This window comes from Lolium perenne, chromosome 5 (assembly GCF_019359855.2).
Source record: "Lolium perenne isolate Kyuss_39 chromosome 5, Kyuss_2.0, whole genome shotgun sequence".
Classification (NCBI taxonomy): domain Eukaryota; kingdom Viridiplantae; phylum Streptophyta; class Magnoliopsida; order Poales; family Poaceae; genus Lolium; species Lolium perenne.
Genome location: NC_067248.2, coordinates 256,401,799 through 256,415,093, shown reverse-complemented (window position 1 = coordinate 256,415,093; position 13,295 = coordinate 256,401,799). Strand labels below are relative to the sequence as shown.

Sequence of the window (13,295 nt, the reverse complement as noted above, 5' to 3'; positions counted from 1 at the left end):
ATGTGTCGCCACCCAGTAGCCCGGTAATAGAAGTCCTGAGTAAGCACCAGCAGTCTGTTGCAACCAGTATCCATATCCTTGCGCTGCTCCTCCGGTAGCAGGAAAGCCCATAACTGTATCCAATGCACAGCTCGAAGAATGACCTGCAAAAAAGGAGTTACCGAGATACTGCCAGAACAGAGGCATGGTCTGTCAGGTCATGGCTTTTGGTTAATAGTGTCTCTCCCTCCCCCTCTCTCTCTCTCATGGTTTGATCATGGATTTCATCGTGCATTATCTTCTCCATGTAGATTTTTATTTTCTGCGAATTTCTGATTTGAGTTTCAGTGTCTAAGAAATTTATGATGTAGGCAAATAGTTGTTGGAGCTTGGAAGGTTAACTGCTCCATCCATGGATACAGTTATGAAATTACAAGGTATCACTTTGTTTATACCTTTTTTTTAGCTCTTGCAACCATAAACATTTATATTCTATCATTTACATATATAGCCCGCAATTATTGGTTTAAATAACAATCTTCTAATTATTCCTGTGAGTGTGTGGATTACCAGGTTGTAAATGTCATAACTAGACTATATTTAGGAATTTCTTGCACCTTGGTTGGTATGCAGTGAGGCGATGGAGTGGCTCAGGCTGCCGAGTGATCAACCGAAGCCAACTATATATGTCTGCTACTCTGTACTTCTGGTAGCTAATTTGAGATCTGCTCCTACAACCATCATGCACTATCATGCGATTGTCTGAAAGTTTATTTCGCTCACCATCCTTCTCTCCAATTCAGTGTAGTGCCTATGAAGTGAGACATTTAAATTGCTACTGCATAATTGTTTTTGCAGCTGTTTCAGTCTGGTGAATTTTCGTCTTCAGCTACCTTTCTTGGCTTGGTGCATCAAGCATCATGAGGAATTCAGGTGTGCACAAACATACAAAGAGGGTGCTGCTTCCTGAGAGAGGTAAAGCAGAGAAAATGTGATTTGATCCTCGCAGCAGCGTGTGTTATTTAGACTATCACTATGGCACTTCGTTCCATTGCCATCCAGCTTGGGAGTCCAGATTCTATCATGGTTGCCATAAGAAAACAATTGTAGGTGTTGCAGTCTGCCATGTCCCCTTATTTTCTGTTATATCATTTTTTCAGGTATTTTTCTTGTATGTATTCGGAGTGATCACAAACATTTTAGTTCAGGGAATGGCAAGATTGTCATTGTTCCTTCGCTGCACTGATTCATCTAGTGTTGCTAATTCCATTATTTCTACTACAGTCCTTGGATTTAAAAATACTAGACTTGGGAGGAACCACCATGGTACTCCTCTATTGAGATTGATTTCCTCTGTGTACTAATTTATCATGTGTTGTTAAAGAGTGAAAATATGTAGATCCCTCACACATGCTTTCTACTAATTATGATTTCATATTACGGAGTATCTGTCTTCACCGGATAAAATTAGTGACCCTAACCCAAACCAAATCGGTTTGCGGAAAAAAAACAAATTGAAGGCCTCACCTATTTGGCCTTAGCATGCATTTCACAATTAATCATCTTTTTACATGTGTATACATATTACAGAGTATGATTTAGCATGTCAATATACACATATACCCAACAAATTATTACTACAGAAGTTTTCTACTTCCAACATACTTGGTCGATTCATGTTTACATTGTTGCTCTACCTATGGCCTACCCATTATTTTTTTTTCATGTTGGCTAAATTTCTCCGCAGCGATGCGCGGGATATCATCTAGTTCTTAAAAATGGTTAAAGCCGTTGCCATCCCAGCATCCTCAGCGATTGGACGGTGCTCGCTTCGCCGTGGAGCCCATTGTCGGTGTGTGGGATGCCGTTCGGCTCTGGCCCGCTGCTGCATGGTCGACGCGTGTTTTGTTCGTGCATGTTCTATCTTTCCGTCGGTGTGGGGTGGGGGTTTGGCTGAGCGCGTTCTGGTGTTTCTTCTCTGGCTGCCGCTCGGTTTCCTCTCGATTCCGGCCGATCCTCTCTCTCCGTTGGCTGGTCTTGCCGGCTGCGGAGGCTTCGCTCTCCAATCTAGCCGCTCCTCTCTCTTCGAGGGCAATAGGCAACGGGCAGCGGCTGAGGCGACTCCCAGCGGTGTGGGGAGGGGCGCGAATCCAGGTAGGGCGAGGGAATTCCGGGTGCGGTGGCGCGATTCGAGGAGATGGTGGCGGCGGCTGCGCACTCCATTACTTTTTTGCCAACCTTGACCTAGCCAGCTCTCCTCCTTTCATCATGGCTCCTATGTATGTGCGCTTGAGCCCACCTTAGGCTAGCGGCGCACGCTGGCGAGGAGTCACGGTCGCCCATTTAAATTCTTCGGTGCGGCGGTTCCTCGGGCCACGTTTTGCCCGCTCAAGGGAAGGAGGCGGAGGTCTTTGCGTCGCTGGCGTCCGCACGCTTGAGCCCAGTCTCGCCTGTGCGGTGCATGTCGGCGTGCTCGGCCGCCCTTGCCCGCCCCGAGTGCTTCTTGAGGTGGTGGTCCGCTCTGGCATTAAGGTACTCCGTGGAGGCTGGGCGCACTGGTTTGATTGGTCAACGAGGAAGGTGTAGGCTGACATAGAGGAAGAAATAGTGGGCGGGCAAGGTGTTCAACGAAATGCCAACCTCTTTTTGTTGTTGTACCTTGATGTTATCAGAGTGACTTGAGGTGTTGTTGTCAGCAAGTAGACTGCCCGTCTTGCTATGGTGCCCGCCCGGCCTTTCATGGCGGTCCCGCGGGACAAGCAGTCCCGGTCCTCCTGGAGCCCATGTCCGTGCACCTGAGCCAAGCCTTGGCGGTGCAGCGTGTGGTGCTGTACTCAGCCGCCGTTCGCCAGGGTCATTGGGCTTCCAGCCTGCCTTCCACATCCGTTGTTTCAGCCAAGCCTTGGCGGTGTCGCATGCACAAGTCTGCTTTCACAGCGGTTCTGTGAGGCCAAGTCCAGCCCCTTGGAGAGGAGGGGTATGTCCCGTTGCCCACGTACATGCGCCTGAGCCAAGCTTCGGCGGCGCGGCATGTGGTGGTGTTCTCGGGTGCCTCTGTGGGTCGTTTGGGGCCAGTCCTGTGTCCACCGCTTGAGACAAGCCTCGGCGGCATGACGTGCATATATAGGTATGCTCGAGCAAGGAGGAGTGGCCTTGTAAAATATATGATCATGTGTTGCAACCGGTTGAGGGAAAAGAGAACTGGCCATTGGCTACAAACCCAAGGCCATTTCCTCCAATTAAAATGAAAATGCCAGGGAGGCCAAAAACAGAGAGAAGAAGAGAAGAGGGTGAAAAGCCAAAGGGAGTTAAGATGTCAAGAAAAGGTTGCAAAATTAAATGCTCAGCATGTGGTAACCCTGGCCACAATAAAAGGAAATGCAGAAACAATCCTACTGCAGGAGTGCAGGAACATGATCAATACATTAGAGCAGCAAAGAAAAGCAAAAAGAAGAAAGCTGAAGCAACGACAAAGGTAAATATTATTATATTACTATGATTATCCCATATTTTTTTGGTATACATAAATATAGATATAAATAGTACATGTATATAGTGCCATATTATCCCATGTTTTTACTGCATTGTTTGGTGCCCAGGAAGCTTCATCTAGTCATGGCAATGGTCCAGTGCACCAAACTCCAATGCAGCCAGCTGCATTTGTTACTGATGAAGTTCGAGCAAATAAAATACCCATAAGAAGGACTACCCAAGCTGAAGGGAGCTCCCAGCCAGCTTCAGTTCATGTGTCAAGTTCTACACAGCATGTGCCTGTTCAAGTTTTTTCAAATTCTCAGCCTATCACAACAGAGAGAGTACCAAAAGTTAACAGGCTCAAGTGATGGTTTTATGGCAGCAAGAAGCAACAAGAAGATGGGCCAGGAGGAGAGCAGTAGTTCAACCATTAGATCTCCAATAGTTATTTTTTGGACAGTTAAAAGCAAGCATGAGATGGACCTTTCGTTAAGTTTTTTTTTTAATGGAACCTTTTGTTAAGTTGACGTGCCATATACTGGATTGGATTTGTAGTTGTTTTGTTTAGACTATGATGTACTCACTAGTGAAATGCAGTGATGCACTCACTTTTGTGCGAAATGCAAAATTTATTTCATTGGCAACATACATTCACTTAGCTGCTAGTTCCAACATACACTGCAAATAATCTTTGGCTCTTTAATTTTATCTGTTGCAGCTTCACCTACTGCTTCTATGTACCTTGCTAGCTCCTTGTTTCCATTCGTGAGGTGGGATGTATTATTCCATACATGCTTTTACTAGCTCCTTGTTTCAATTCAACAACGGCTTCTCCGAGCCGCCATCGTTTGCCGCTCTCGGCCGACCAGAGGACAGAGAGAGAAGGAACTCTGAATCACGAGAGTAGGGGAAATTTTCAGCTGCGCGTTGTGTGCTAACTGCTAACCATCCTTGCTGTCTTCTAACCACGGCCAGGTCATCAAAACCGCTGAGCAAAACAGCCTCCCGCGGGCTGAGGGGGTTCTCTGTCCGATTTAGCAAAGATGTGGGGATTAAGTGCTCCAGTTTATAGTTAGAGGGGTTCTCTGTCCAAAACATGAAACTTGTGGGGGTTATGTATACTTCTTTCGACGAAATTCCAACAAAAAACGAGGAGAGAGGAAGGGGCTTCTCGTCTGCCATGTGGCCCAGCCGGCTGGCCCGTCAGGCCGATCAGAAGTTCGTGGGCTCGTAGCAGTTTCAGGCCCAGTTACGTAGGACGAAACTTCTTAGTCAATTTTTTTCTTCTGATGAACATGCAGACCGGTGCCATGGCCGTCCACGAGACCACGCGCGACCATCCATTGCCAAACTAATCACCAGCCTCACGAACTCACCAACAGCCCGACGATCCTGGGACACGCTCTTCTAGCCGGAGCGCTGCCGCCGACGACGAGCACGACGAGGATCCGGCCAGCGAGCCGGCCGAAGGGAACTGTAATTGACGACGAAGCCATGGCGAGACCCGTGGACTGCGACCTGGACCCGGAGCTGCAGAACGTGTCCCTGGACACGCTCTTCCTCATCGTCCTCCAGGCCACCGTCGTCATCGCCCTCGCCAAGTTCATCCACCTCTCCCTCCGCCGCCACAACCAGCCCAGCGCCATCTCCCAGATCCTCGTACGCATGCACGCCACAATCATTCCATTTCCACTACCTACCTCTGAGAAATTCCTCACCGATTAGCTGCATGCTTGCTTGCAGGCTGGGATCATGGTGGGGAGCCTGGGGCTGCACGAGGTGATCGTGCACGTGGACGTGGTGAACGTGGAGGACACGTACGAGTGGTACGTCTCCGAGGCGCGCATCTTCTACATGTTCTACGTCGGCCTCGACGCCGACCTCGCCGCGCTCTGGAACGACAGCCGCCGAGGCATCGTGGCCACCTACGCCAGCGTCGCCACCTGCCTCCTCCTCGCCGCCTTCGTCTCGGGCGGCATGTACGGCAGCATGATGCACACGCCCGTCCGCTCGCCCGAGCTGCTCGCCGCCGTGCTCATGCTCACCATCGCCAACACCTCCTCCGTCGACGTCACCCGGATGGTCCACGAGGTGGGGCTCGCCGCCACGGCCACCGGCAGGCTCCTCGTCGCCACCGCCATCGCCACCAACGTCATCTGCATCGTCGGCGAGGGCGTCTTCTCATGCATGAAGATGGCCTCCGGGAGGACGCCCGGGTACAGCGCGCCGCAGCGGCTGGGCCTTGGCGTGCTCGCGCTGCTCAAGGTCGGCATCGCGATGGCGCTGCTCCGCCCGGCGGTGGCGTTCATGAACCGCCGCAACGCCGGCCGCCACCGCATCGGGAACTGGGAGCTCGCGCTCATCCTCGTCGCCGTCTCCTTCATCGGCAACTTCCCGCGCCGCGCCGGGTTCGACGGGATGCCGGCGACCCTGCTCCTCGGGCTCGCGTTCCCGAGGGAGGGCCCCGTGGCGAGGACCGTCATGCACGCGCTCGCGTACCCGCTCCACGCCCTCGCCGTGCCCTTCTACTTCGGGACCATGGGCATGCGGCTCAACTTCAGCGCCATGTCCGGCGCCGTCGTCGTCCCCGCCGTCCTCCTCACCATCCTCGGCCTCATCGGCAAGTGCCTCGGCACCATGGGCGCCGCCAGGTTCCTTGATCACATGCCGCTCGCCGACGCCGCGCGCTTGGGCGTCCTCCTCAACATCAAGGGCCACGTCAACATGATCGACATGAGCTTCGCTAGCTCCGAGGGGATCTGGGCGGAGCAGGCGCTCATGGCGATGGTCATGGGGAGCATGATCAGCACCGTCATCGCCGGCCCGGTGTTCGCCGTGGTCTACCGCAAGGAGAGGGAGGCATACCTGAGCAGCGGCGACAGGACGCTCGAGCGCCTGGTGGTAAATAAGGTGGCCGATGACCAGTCCACGGAGCTGAGCATGCTCGCCTGCGTGCACGGCGCGCGCGGAGCGCCCGGGATGCTCAGCCTCGTCGAGCTGCTCGCGAGTAAGCCCGACGTCCAGCCAGCCGTGCACGTCCTGCACCTCTACGACGCCGCGCGCAAGCACGCCCGCGCCGGCACCGGCGGCGCCAAGCGCTACCACGAGCAGGTCCAGATCGACAGCGAGAAGCACCTCGACCGCATCAACGACGCCGCCACGCAGGTGAACTGGACAGTCGACCTGTTCGCGTCCATCACCGGACTCGTCATCCGCCAGATCGACGCCGGCGACCGCGGCCCCGTCACGAACCTCAAGACCGTCCGCCGCTGCACGGAGGAGGTCCGCGCGGACGTCCTCCTGGTGCCCTACCACAAGGAGCAGCACTACGACGGGAAGATGGTGTGTCGGTGGGAGGACCGCCGCCGGCTGTGCCTTGGGGCGCTGGAGCGCGCGCCGTGCACCGTTGCCGTCCTCGCTGACCGCCCGTTCCGGAGGGGCAGCACGAGCTTCCAGCTGCCGACCAAGATATCGACGAGCGAGGAGGCGTTGGGGAACCAGCGCGACGACCGGGCCGCCGCGCCGACCCACGTAGCCGCCGTCTTCCTCGGCGGGCCGGACGACCGCGAGGCGATGTCATTCGCCTGCCGCCTCGCCAGGAACCACACCGTCAGTCTGACCGTCATCCGCTTCGTGCAGCGTGGCGAGCACGACGACGACCGTGTCCATACGACGACACACGCCGGCGATCACGCGGGCGGGGAAGTGTCCGTCATGGTGGACAGTACCGGCGATGATCCCGACGACTGCTGCATGGCAGCGTTCCACCGCGAGTACGTCGCGAAGGAGCTCGCCTCGTACGTGGAGAAGGCGGTCGTCGCGCCGGAAGACGTGCTGCAGGCGCTGCGCGGGATGGCGGGAGCGTACGCGCTCGTCGTGGTGGGACGCGGCGGGCGGCAGCCGGCGGAGCTGGTGGCAGGGCTCGAGCGCTGGGTGGAGTGCGCCGAGATGGGCCCGGTCGGGGACATCCTCGCGTCGGAGGAGTCGCTCGAGATGGGCTCCGTAATCGTCGTGCAGCAGAAGAAGGCGCCGCCGCCGCCGTTTGACCTCGACCCACCGGCGGTGGCGATGTAGAATGAAATGGAAGAATGAAACTACAGACATAACCGTAGATGTGTATATTTAGAGCGTAGACGACTAGAACAAATTTATACTTAGGAGTTCTTTAGATAATAATGAGAAATATGATGATTGATGACACATTTCAGATTTCAGTGGCAGTTTTTTTTACAAAAAATGAGAATGGGAAATACATTCGTTTGCTAGCGACTGAAGTGGCCTTGTCATCCAACACAAGTACTCTCTCTGCTTTCTTTTAATTGATTCGGATTTAGCATAGAAAGGATCAGAGGGAGTAGGTAGTAGTACGACGAGAGATCCAATGGCAACAAGCCTGACGCCAACGGGGAAATACATGTGACGAAGATGTGCAGGCACAACAGGTTGTTCTTCCAGTGCACGTCTCTAGTACATCTCTCCGTCTTTTGGTATCAACTAGATCCTATAATGCCGCTTCATCTTTGATTTTCATACACATGTTGCAGATGGAAGGTTACTGCCCTTCGAATGCGTAGTCTTTGTGGTGTTTGCAGATCATCCAAGACACTAACATCACCGTGATCGCTAGTCGTTTGCGCATTGGCTTGGGGGTGTTTTTCCATGCCATGGTCAGATGATGTTGTGCATGACAAGTGAAGCCATGACAAGATTTCAAGCCAAATCTGGTGTGAGTTGGGGCAGCCAATGATGGGGTGGTGAATTGTTTCCGGCGCCTGGTCGCGGAGAAGGCATCTATGGTGGTGTTGAAGCCCTCGCCTTGCCAATCTGTCTACGGTGGTTGGGGGCCCAGCTTTTTCAAATGAGCTTCCAGGGTGCATAGTTGGTTGATCCATGAAAAGAGTCGAGGTATGCAGACTTTGATGTGTACTGCCCGTTTGCGTGCTCGCCAATTTCATGGAGGCAAAGGTATTGGCCAATTTTATGGATGCCGATGAAGCCATTAATATCTTGGGCCCATTGGTTCTCTACCAAGCCGTCAACCACCATCCTTGTTTTGTGTCTACTCTTGGGGATGTATGCATATAGTTCTGGCACGATTTCTCGAATGGTGTAGCATTGTATCCAACGGTTCTAGCAGAATTTTGCGGTCCGTCCATTGCCAAGAGTCATGGATATCAAGGCGAAGAAAAAGTCCCTCTGCTTAGTGGTGATTTGCAGATCAAGGCCGGACCATGCTCGATTATTGTTAGTGAGGCTCAACTATTACCATTGAATGTGAAGGACCAATCTTGTGTGTTCTAGGTCTTCGACTACGACGTGCTATCACAGGAGCTTGTTTTATTGTTTGATTCCACCTACATGCGGCATGTGTTTACTCTGGACATTGAATCAACCAACCTTACGATGATGCAGATTTCATCGGCAATATTTTATACTAATCATATTTACTTCTTCATTTTTTTGTGAACGCAACATCTAATTAGTATATTGTCATTTTATTTAAAACAAAACTTTTTGTACCACACTTCCTACGACATTCTTTTTCATATACATGTTGTTTATTTGAAATTGTATTTTGCAGCATAAGCAAATGTTTATTTTGTTTTCTTGACATTTTATACGAGACATAGCTAATAACTCTTTTGCTAAATGAGATTTCCCTTTCTTTATATTTAGTGAATATACACCCTTTGTCGAGTATTGTATCATGAATGTGTTATAGTGTATTTTTAAGTGTTTTCAACCTTTTGTACCTTTAAATATTCTGGTAGAGGGTTCTAGAGCATGTGTTTTAACACATATGTTGCCACGATTTCTATAGTTGTGATGCTCACCTTAATTAGTTGTCATTAAAGAAAATTATAGCTCATTCTTTGTTCTTTTGTGGACAAATACAACGTAATTTGTTTTTATCATCACTAGGGTTAAATAATTGGTTGGCTCACATGTTTGATTCATACTTGATAGCAGAATGGAATTGCTTGTAACAAACATATTGACTTAAAAACAAAATTTAATCTATGGTTTACATAAAACCTCAAGGCGTGAATATACTATTGTAGTACAATAACTTAGCTTTACATTACATATTCAATATGTGTAAGCCCCCTTCCTATACAAAGGGGTACCCTAGCTATGTTGTGGTCCTGGCCTACGAGACCTGCTTGGAACTACGGGGAATAGATCAATTAGTTGTTTTGTGTATTTCTGCTTTTAGCTTAGGTATTGTAGCTTTGTTACATGCTCATGTGTTTTACCCCAATTGAAGTTGATTGTGGTTTACATCTCACATCAATCAGGCACTATTATCCATTTTTTCCCTAGACCATGTTCACCAATTGAAACTTCGATATGTTTGTAGTATTATTTACAAAAAAGTCTCTTCAATCATATCCATTTCTCATCCTTCACTCTTTCATATTCCGCACAACCCTAACATTCCTTAACCTTTTTCGCATGTTCACATGTTAGTTTCTATCTATTTACATTACAACTTAGGTATAACTTAATTTTTACCATATAGGAGATAACAATTTTTTGATAGGACCGAAATAAATTTTAAGCTAATAAATCAGAAATAACCATCCAGGTTTCTTCAAGATATGCATGCAGGTGCTGGAGGTAATGAAGAATGGTGGTAACTCAATTGTACTGGAATCAACCAAAATAATGATTAAACAAATTTTATTGGAAATATTTTATACTAGTCATATTTACTTCTCTATTTTTTTGTCAACACAACATCTAATTAGTATATTCTCTCTATATTTAAACAAAACATTTTTACCACACTTCATACAAACATCTTTTCATATACATGTTGTTTACTTCAAATTGTATTTTGCAGCATAAGAAAATTTTATTTTGTTTTCTTGACATTTTGTATGAGACATAGCTAATAACTCTTTCGCTAACTGAGATTTCCCTTTACTTATATTTAGTGAATTTACATCCCTTTGTCGAGTAATGTATTAGGGTTTTCAACCTTTTGTACCTTTAAATATTCTGGTATAGAGTTCCAGAGCATGTGTTTTAACGCATAAATTGCCACGATTTCTATAGTTGTGATCTTTATCTTAATTAGTTGTCATTAAAGAATATTATAGCCCATTATTGGTCCTTTTGTGGACAAATACAACTTAAGTTTTTGTTACAATCACTAGGGTTAAATAGTTGGTTTGCTCACATGTTTGATTCATACTTGATAGCAAAATGGATTTGCTTGTGACAAACATATTGACTTAAAATGGGTCGCTCGAGATGGGCTCCGTAATCGTCGTGCAACAGAAGAAGGCGACGCCGCCGCCGTTTGACCTCGACCCACCGGCAGTGGCGATCTAAAACCGGGCAAAATGTAGATGTGTATATTTAGAGCGTAGAGGACTAGACCAAATTTATATTTAGGAGTTCTATAGATAATAATGATAAATATGATGATTGATGACACATTTCAGATTTCTCTGGCAATTTTTTTTACAAAACATGAGAATGGGAAATACTCCCTCCGGTTTCTTTTAATTAATTCGAATTTAGTGCAAACTTTGTACTAAATTCTAATTAATTAAAAAAGATCAGAGGGAGAGCGCTGATGTCTATGCCCCCTCCTTTTCCTGTAGACAGTGTTGGGCCTCCAAGAGCAGAGGTTTGTAGAACAGCAGCAAGTTTTCCCTTAAGTGGATCACCCAAGGTTTATCGAACTCAGGGATGAAGAGGTCAAAGATATCCCTCTCATGCAACCCTGCAACCACAAAGCAAGAAGTCTCTTGTGTCCCCAACACACCTAATAGGTGCACTAGTTCAGCGAAGAGATAGTGAAATACAGGTGGTATGAATATATATGAGCAGTGGCAACGGCACCAGAAAAGTGCTTTGCCCAGGACAGTAAACAAGCAGTAGTAACGCAGCAGTAGTAACGCAGTAAAACAGTAAACAAGCAGCGATAGCAGTATTTAGGAACAAGGCCTAGGGATCATACTTTCACTAGTGGACACTCTCAACATTGATCGCATAATAAATAACTCTTTCTCATATGTGCTACATACACTCTTTTGTTGGATGATGAACACATTGCGTAGGATTACACGAACCCTCAATGCCGGAGTTAACAAGCTCCACAATTCAATGTTCATATTTAAATAACCTTAGAGCATAATAGATCATTGCAAAATAAACCAAGAACTAACATAGTGCACACACTGTCCACATTACACTATGAAGGAGGAATAGATCACATCAATACTATCATAATGATAATTAACTCCACAATCTACAAGAGATCATGATCATAGCCTACGACAAGAACCACATGGTGCACACACTAGTCACCTTTACACCATGCAGGAGGAATAAACTACTTTAATAACATCATATGAGTAGCACACAACTAGTAGCGATACAAAGCTCATATGAATCTCAATCATGTAAAGCAGCTCATGAGATCATTGTATTGAAGTACATAGGAGAGAGATTAACCACATAGCTACCGGTACAGCCCCGAGCCTCGATGGAGAACTACTCCCTCCCATGCGTTGATGAAGATGGCGGTGGAGATGGCAGCGGTGTCGATGGAGAAGCCTTCCGGGGGCACTTCCCCGTCCCGGCGGCGTGCCGGAACAGAGACTCCTGTCCCCCAGATCTTGGCTTCGCGATGGCGGTGGCTCTGGAAGGTTTCTGTGGGTTTCGGTGAAAATAGGAACCTGGGCGTTGATTTCGTCCAATTCCGAGAATATTTCGTTACTAGGATTTCTGAAACCAAAAACAGCAGAAAACAGCAACTGGCCTTTCGGCATCTCGTCAATAGGTTAGTTCCGGAAAACGCATAAATATGACATAAAATGTGCATATAACATGTAGATATCATCAATAATGTGGCATGGAACATAAGAAATTATCGATACGTCGGAGACGTATCAGCATCCCCAAGCTTAGTTCTGCTCGTCCCGAGCAGGTAAAACGATAACAAAGATAATTTCTGGAGTGACATGCCATCATAAACTTGATCATATTGTAAACATATGTAATGAATGCAGCGATCAAAACAATGTATATGACATGAGTAAACAAGTGAATCATAAAGCAAAGACTTTTCATGAATAGCACTTCAAGACAAGCATCAATAAGTCTTGCATAAGAGTTAACTCATAAAGCAATAAATCAAAGTAAAGGTATTGAAGCAACACAAAGGAAGATTAAGTTTCAGCGGTTGCTTTCAACTTATAACATGTATATCTCATGGATAATCGTCAACATAGAGTAATATAATAAGTGCAATATGCAAGTATGTAGGAATCAATGCACAGTTCACACAAGTGTTTGCTTCTTGAGGTGGAGAGAAATAGGTGAACTGACTCAACAATAAAAGTAAAAAGAATGGTCCTTCAAAGAGGAAAGCATCGATTGCTATATTTGTGCTAGAGCTTTGATTTTGAAAACAAGAAACAATTTTGTCAACGGTAGTAATAAAGCATATGTATCATGTAAATTATATCTTACAAGTTGCAAGCCTCATGCATAGTGTACTAATAGTGCCCGCACCTTGTCCTAATTAGCTTGGACTATCGGATCATCGCAATACACATGTTTTAACCAAGTGTCACAAAGGGGTACCTCTATGCCGCCTGTACAAAGGTCTAAGGAGAAAGCTCGCATTGGATTTCTCGCTATTGATTATTCTCAACTTAGACATCCATACCGGGACAACATAGACAACAGATAATGGACTCCTCTTTTATGCATAAGCATGTAGCAACAATTAATTTTCCCATTTGAGATTGAGGATATATGTCCAAAACTGAAACTTCCACCATGATTCATGGCTTTAGTTAGGGGCCCAATGTTCTTCT

The 13,295-nt window shown here is 47.5% G+C and overlaps 1 protein-coding gene across 1 annotated transcript; it reads left to right on the top strand.

Moving 5' to 3' along the window:
- The first annotated feature begins 4,570 nt into the window (after positions 1 to 4,570).
- LOC127302798 (cation/H(+) antiporter 15) lies at positions 4,571 to 7,667 on the top strand. The gene is made up of 2 exons (XM_051333420.2): positions 4,571 to 5,112; positions 5,197 to 7,667. The coding sequence occupies exons 1-2, from the start codon at positions 4,948 to 4,950 to the stop codon at positions 7,525 to 7,527; spliced, it is 2,496 nt and encodes an 831-aa protein (XP_051189380.1). The 5' UTR covers positions 4,571 to 4,947; the 3' UTR covers positions 7,528 to 7,667.
- The last annotated feature ends 5,628 nt before the right edge of the window (positions 7,668 to 13,295 follow it).